At 44.0% G+C, this 7,197-nt stretch overlaps 2 protein-coding genes across 8 annotated transcripts in view; one reads left to right on the plus strand and one right to left on the minus strand.

Moving 5' to 3' along the window:
* Nucleotides 1–1,575: 1,575 nt before the first annotated feature.
* On the minus strand, nt 1,576–5,707 carry Ppcs (phosphopantothenoylcysteine synthetase). 3 transcript variants are annotated; one of them, XM_004645942.3, is made up of 3 exons: nt 5,140–5,707; nt 4,865–4,968; nt 1,577–3,186 (listed from the first exon to the last, which is right to left on the minus strand). In XM_004645942.3, the coding sequence occupies exons 1-3, from the start codon at nt 5,645–5,647 to the stop codon at nt 2,863–2,865; spliced, it is 936 nt and encodes a 311-aa protein (XP_004645999.1). In that variant the 5' UTR covers nt 5,648–5,707; the 3' UTR covers nt 1,577–2,862. The 3 variants fall into 3 exon arrangements, with proteins under 3 accessions (XP_023561986.1, XP_004645999.1, XP_023561985.1); XM_023706217.1 differs by having other exon boundaries at nt 5,585–5,698; XM_023706218.1 differs by lacking the exons at nt 4,865–4,968; nt 5,140–5,707 and adding an exon at nt 4,648–4,853 and having other exon boundaries at nt 1,576–3,186.
* A 241-nt stretch (nt 5,708–5,948) lies between these two features.
* Zmynd12 (zinc finger MYND-type containing 12) overlaps nt 5,949–7,197 on the plus strand; it is a 56,552-nt gene continuing 55,303 nt past the window's right edge. For all 5 annotated transcript variants that reach the window (XM_004645943.2, XM_023706216.1, XM_023706215.1 and 2 more), the window contains exon 1: nt 5,949–6,306. In XM_004645943.2, the coding sequence (XP_004646000.1) occupies nt 6,197–6,306 (110 nt within the window). In that variant the 5' untranslated portion in view covers nt 5,949–6,196. The remainder of the gene's footprint in view (nt 6,307–7,197) is intronic.

Below are 7,197 nucleotides of genomic sequence, written 5' to 3' on the forward strand. Positions count from 1 at the left end.
AAAAAAAAAAAAAAAAAAAGTGTGCCTAAGAAAACACACTTTTGCAACCAGCTTATCGCAAAAATAAAGAAACCAGAATGACCACAGTTATCACCAAGGCCGAAGCCCTTAAGTCCTAAGCACTGCAAACTTGACTTCGGCGAGTCGTATCTCTTACTATGTAATGTAAAAATAAACTAAGTGCCACATAATTTAACAAAATTTATTTATCATTTTAAATGTCGCTCCTTGTCCCCAAGTCAAGATTGTAGGTATTTATCAGAGCTCAGCTTCACTCAGTTTTGGGGTGCTTTTATTAGTATCCCAAACATTATGTATATTTCTTTCATACTCTATTTACAAATCTTTTCAACCTTTGATGGCTCTATATGCATTATGTCTCTGGACAGATCTTATCGCTTATTTTATGTAAGTGCTTCACTCCTTCCTCCTCTGCAAGTTTTTCTCTCATCTAAATGCTCACTTAATTCGTTTCAACATCACCTTAAAGTTTTCTTGCCCCCACCTCATTCCCCTTGGTCAGGATCAAGTTCCTCATTTGTTCTCACTGACTCATGCTTTTTTCTTTAAACACTTCAACTTGCTGCACGCTTCTCTCTCCCTCTCCGGGAATCTTTACTTGTGTAAACACTATTACACTGTTTTTTAAGTACTTACAGACTGAAGGAGAAAACAGTTGGATTCCCTGTGGTGATTTTAGGGCATGAACAAAAAGGATTTCCCACAAGATGTAATAATCATGAAGATCACTGCCAGCTTTAATCCTTTATCTTCACTGTACATTGCAACAAGTGTCATCATCCACATGAGGCTATGAATGTAGGGAGGAAAATCAATCTTTTACTTCCTGCCGCATCAACACTGCAGCTACCACTGCTTTTGAAGTTCTGTAAACTGGACCTCAACTTCATTTAAAATTCATATTCAGATACCTGCTGCTTCAAGTCTTGGCTGCTGCAGTTATTTTTCCTCTGCTGTGTCATACTTTCTGCTTTAATGGAATATTTATCTTGCCACTTCTGTTCACATCTTCTCAACTAAAATTCATTCTCTCTCTTGTCTGCAGAATAGAATACATTGGATTCCCAAATTCCTATGAAATATTGTGAATTGTATTGAGGGGCGGAATCAGCCCAGGAGCACCCTACCACTGAGCTACCTCCCTGAAACTTGCGATACTCTTGCCTGAGCCTGTTTATAGCTGGGACTACAGGTCTGTGCCAACGTGCCTGACATGAGCTGTATTATAATTTGGTGGTGGCGGGAACCAAACCCAGAGCACTGTGCGTGCTAGGCAAGCACTCTGTCCCTTTGTCCACTGAGCTTATGTGCTTACCCCCTAAATCAAATATTAATGTGGTTAACAGCAGCTTTTTAAATTGTATTCTGGACCATCCTACAGATCACTCAGGGGATCCTGGATTATATTTCTTATGTAGAATGTTTACTTCTTTTACACTCAAACTTATGAGTGAAGAGAGCTTTGAGTTATGAAGAACTCAAGGATCAAGCAGGGCTCCCATACGACACTGGCCAAGTGTTGCTAAATAAGAAAAATAATAATCTCAATCATTTATAAATGTGAACTGCCAGGCACCAGTCACTTCCCTTTATTTTGTTTTACTTAATCCTCACAACAATATCACTTTGCGGAGAGATTATCCTTATGTCATACAAGAGGAAAAAGATCAAGGTATGTGCCTAAATTTATAAAGCTAACAGGTGACATTGCAATAGCAAGCAGAAACACCAAAATGACACCAGAATTTGGAGGCAGATTTACTTTTGTCAACGGGCACTGATTGGGATCACTCTATCAGGCCCAAAGCACTGGTGGTCTAGGGTTTTCATATGATGCACAAGGATGAGGTACAAAAGCGAGACAGAACAGCCCAGCAGCTAACAGGGTGAGATCAACAGTTACAAGGGCACTGATCATCAGTTTATGAAGCTTGGTACATGGTACAACCAGGCATCCTGTATGTTTGGTTACGCTTTCTTGGACACAGGGGTTCAAGAAAGTAATTACAAAGGCAGAAGCAGTTACAGAGCCAGGCAGTTTCGGGCAACAAAGTTTTTAAAAAAACAATTTTTCTTGTAAAGTTTTTCCCTTTCAGCATGGCTAGGTTGTCTCCACACCCCACACTTTTTCACAGGACAGAGCTCACCAGTTGGTCCCTGCCTGGTACCGGGAGGCAGCCTCTGTTAAGTTTATCTCAAGAACAGTTTTAAAGTATTTGGGAGGTAAATTGTTACTCAAATAGAGTAAATCTAGGGCAAGAAGCAAAGGGTAAATGTAGTGGGAAGCTCTGTAATCTACAGGCAATCATCTATGTTCAGGAAATGTCTTCCATTTTTCGTAAATTTCCAAAACACAACATCCTTTCTGTGTGTGTTTGTGGGCACAACTTTATTACTTTTATACATCCATTTCCCAAACAAGTCATATTTATTCATCCTTTTAATTCTTATCACTTAGCGTAGGGCCTGAAATATAGTAGGCATTCACTAAATACTTCATCCTCAAAGCATGCCCACTCATGCATCCATAATCTTCTTCCTTAAAGTAGGCTGATATTCAGCATTGAGCCTCCATTATATTTTGTGGAATATATAATTTCCAACAGACTTCATTTAAAGGTGATATACAGTTCTAGTATCAATTTCTAAATCCAGATAACATTCAGGTAATTTTATTGGGTGGTTCAGTCATTAAGACAAATACCAACCCATACTTGCCTGCACACCACAGATTTTACCTTCCCTTTGTCTTTATGAAGCTAAAGGGTTTATTTTAGTTCTTATACTCTATAAAAGCTCTGGTCCACGGAACAATTTTTAATCCTGTAAGACCTTTTGAGTTCAGTTTTTGTCACATATAAAAGCTGTGTGTTGAGACCGAAGATTATCTACTATCTTCTGTTCTATCACCATGCCTTTTTCTACTTCTTCATCTGATAGCAATAACTTGGTTTCTGAATCTTTGGTTATAATAACTACAAAAGACTGTATTGACTCAAGGATATTAGCCACCACCACTTGATGCTGATAAACTTCCAAAGCGTTCCGAGCACGACTAATGATGATGGAAGGGTCAGTCTCCAATTTAAAGGAAATTATAAATGCTTTGGGAGCCCAATCTTTAACTAAAGGAGAAAGCATTTTTGGCACCATCTTCATAGTTATCTGTATTGGAAAAAGAAAAGCTTAATTAGCAAACAGTGGTCACTACTGACCAGGAAATTAAAGAAATGAGGGACTCAGATTTTTGCCTACATAAGCAGATTTCTCACTACCAAATTTCAGAGTATGAAATACTTAGTTTTAAAGTCCTGCTTCCTGGGGTTCATAACTGCCTAAATACAGGACATATTCTGGCAAACTATTTTCTAGAATCACCCCTGCTCTGTACCCCATCATATTCTTAAACATTTCTCTATTAAATAAATAAAAAATTAAAAAAAAAAGCAAATCCTCAAATGAATACAAATATTATGTTCATGCAAATTTTACTTTGGCAGAAACCCAGTAAGATTGGGTTTTTAAATCTCTCAGTCTAAAATATTTCTTACATTGGTAGAATGGCTATTGGATTTCATTTACTGACAACTGGAATTGTTAGGAGGAAGAAATTACACAACTCAGTCCTGAGTATGTAACTTAATTTATTTTATCTCAGTTCCTACCATCTTTTCCTAATATCTTCAAAGGGAAATGTTATCATTTTGTGTACCTTCAACATACTGTAGGACTTTTAAAAATGTGGGAAATACTAAATACACTAGAATGTTTAAAAGTGTGAAATTCTAAGCTAATCATCAGGATTTACCCTAAAAGAGCTGTGATCAAGTATAAAAGGGATCATAGACCAGTTCCCCACTTTTTCTCCTCAGCACTTACTACCAAATATAGTATGCATCTGACTTCCCTTGATATATCTGTACCTGTATCTATATGTATACACTTTTTTTTCCCACAGTCTAAACCTCCAGCTCCTATGATAGTAGGTACACAGTGAATATTTACTAAAAGAACAAGTAAACTAACCCTGTAAGTGCCCCACAGGAAAAAGTCGTCATAAATAAACTCCACTTGTATCACCTAATAACTGACCTAGAACATCCTCAAGGTTCCAAGACAACAGGTAATTACAACACAGCACTACTTCCCCATACCTCTTCATCTATAATAGCCTCCAACTAATGTAATTCCTCCACTCTCTCTTACTTTTCAAAATGATAAAGAGTATCCTTTTCAAACAAAAACTTTTATCTCGTTTTTCCACTTATTCCCTTTGTCTGCACAAGATAAAATCCAGGCTTTTTAAGGATTAAGTTGGGCCAGGGATAGATATAGCTCAATGGTATAGTACCTGTCTGGGGTAAAATCTTGAGTTTGATTCCTGGCACCCCCCCCCCCCGAAAAAAAAGTAGTAAGTTTCCTATGAAATAAGCCAATTCTGCTCTCTAGCCTCATAAAAGCTCTTCAGTTCCAAACAACTGTGTAACTTCACTGGTAATGGCTTCCCCCACTTTTATTATACCCTGCGCTCATCTTCTAAAACTTTGGTCAAGTCACCTCCACTAGGAAGACTTCCTCCACTCCCCCAGTTCACTCCCTCAGGATCTGACTGCACTTTGTACATACCTCCACTACAGCATTTATCCCTCGGTATTGTAATTATGTCTGTATCCAGCTCCCTCGCTAGATTGAGGTCCTCGAGGGAGGGCGGTGTCTTTATTCATCTCTGTATCCCCAGTGCCTAGCGCATACAGAATGCAGAAAGGCCATCTCCAGATCAAGAGCAAATTAACCCGAGATTGGTTATAGGGGATCAGAGCTCTGGAAGAGAAGCGCCCATCACCTGCAGTGGGCCCCCAGATGACTGGATCTTGTGTTCAGGCATTTCAGAGACAGGAACATAGAAATCTGACACGGCCGCAGCCAGGTAAAACATCGCAGAAGGGCCTGCAAAGAGAAGCAGATGGTGTAACAAATTGGGGATGGTGTGGGGTCAGTTCCTTTTCAATTGGGAGGCCTTGCTGAGTCCGCTGGTTAAGCAGAAGAGACAGTGTAGGGGGGAAGGTGGCTGGGGTGCACCTCTGCTCTAGGTCACTCTTGGATTCCTAAGGCACCCACCTAGAGGGTTGAGTGCTTGCGCCGCAGCCTGAAGCAGATGCAGATAGTCCGCCAAAGTGGTGAACTCTACGGCCAGGAAGGTGCCGGCAGCCTCTGCCTCCTGATAGCTCCGCAAAGCCTCAGCAAAGCCGGGTAGTGCGTTCTCCTCGACTTCCAGGCTCAGCACGCCTGAGTGGGCTGGCCCGGAAGGTCGCAGGGCCGACAGCCAGGTCTGAGGCGGAAAGCGATAGGCATAGGGGAAGGCGGAGCGAGCTCGGTACAAGAACAGGACCCCATAACCCGCGGCCAGAAAGGCCTCCGCCGAGGCGGCGCCGCGCCGCCCGCTGCTGAAATTGTCCAGGAAGCGCACGGGCCGCGCTTCCAGAGGGACCTTGGTGCCACCCGACGTGACCAACACCACCCTGCGTCCCTGCGCGGCCACACGGCCGGCGAAGCGAGCCATAACCTCGGCCCAGCGCGCAGCACCCGCAGGCCGGGGAAACTCGGTGTCCAGGTCCATTTCCGCCATCGGTGCCGAGCGCCCCCGGGCTCGCGCACGCCGGGCCGCCGGCGCCACGCCTCTCCCGCACCTGGGAGTGCGCAGTCGCCGAAGCGAGCGGGCGCTCGGCTCCCAGCTGCGCCAAGCGCGGAAACGCGTGGTGTTCACCTCCAGGGTCTGGGGACGGTGGCAGGGAACCTCGTTCTCTGTCGGGTGGATATTTCGGAAAAGCACGTTTTGTCCGGCTAACGTCAGTCTGGGTAAAGAGCGGGCTGTATTTGACCCTTACGGGATACCGTACAGCGCTCCTGCCCTCAGATTCCATTGACGTTCAGGTCTGCGGGGGGTTTTACCTTTCCCTAGTTTCATGGGGTTTCTCTTCGCTCTTTTCTTTCGTTCCCTTTCTTTTCTGTGCTTTTTGGTTTCAGAAATAGACCCCGATGGCAGTACTTGCACACCTTCCCCCTTCGCCTTGAACCCCCTGGAACGCTACTGTCCCGCGGTGACACGTGACACCGGTGACCTGCGTCCGCCCCCCCCCCCGCAACAGTCCTAGCGACGGACGCCGCCGACCGCAGCATGAATGTCATCTACCCGCTGGCGGTTCCCAAGGGGCGCCGGCTCAGCTGTGAGGTGTGCGAAGCCCCGGCTGAGCGTGTGTGCACGGCTTGCACAGTCACTTATTACTGGTAGGCCCTGAGTGTGGCACCGGTGCTTCAACTCCTCTGTCCCAGGCTCGGGGCTAGGCGTGTGCGCGTAAGCCCAACCTCTGGTTCCCCCAGGAACCCCCTTAAGGCGTCTTCAAAACAACTCTCTTAAAAACTGTGGTTACTGTGAAGTAGCTCCCAACGTATTAGAGTTTTTATCTCACAGTGCAGACGCTGAAGAATGAAATCAAAGGCAAAGGAGGGAAAGAGTATCAAAATTTTACTAAGAGAAATTTCCCAAGGTATGAGGGGGTCGCAAAAGTGGCATAACAGGCTCTTTGTCTAGAAGTTTTTGTTTTTGTTTTTTCTTTCTTTTTTTGGTACAGGGTCTCACTCTGCAGCTCAGACTCCTAGTGATCCTCCTGTCTCAGCCTCCCCAGCACTGGGATGCAGGTGTGCACCACCACACCTGTTTTTGGTGGCTGGCATGACCTGTGGTACCAGGGATTGAACCAGGGTGCTTGCCCTTGCCAGGCAGACGCTTAGACTGCTGAGCTATCTCCCCAGCCCTAGGAGGTTTTCTTATACAGTAAAATCACATCACAGGTTGCCTTTGTTCAAACTGTAATCAACCGATAGGCTTACAAGTACAGTCACTTAACTTACAGTAATCGAATAGAAAAACAAGATACCATGGTAGAGAGAACAGAGATTTCTGAAAGAGGTAGCAATGAGCATCAGAGTGTTCTGGCCATCTGTGTACCGGTTTGTTACGTTATTTCTACATGTTTGTTGATTTATTTGGGCATATTGGACTGTGGGCCTAGTCGGTATCTCCCTCTGGAGGCCTAGTTTCTGTCAAGTCTTTTTTTCTTTTTGGATATTCTTACCAGAAGTTTATTGTATCTGTTTTGTCTACTTCTCAGCCTTGTA

Source organism: Octodon degus, unplaced genomic scaffold (assembly GCF_000260255.1).
Source record: "Octodon degus isolate 3935 unplaced genomic scaffold, OctDeg1.0 scaffold00245, whole genome shotgun sequence".
NCBI classification, from domain to species: Eukaryota; Metazoa; Chordata; class Mammalia; order Rodentia; family Octodontidae; genus Octodon; species Octodon degus.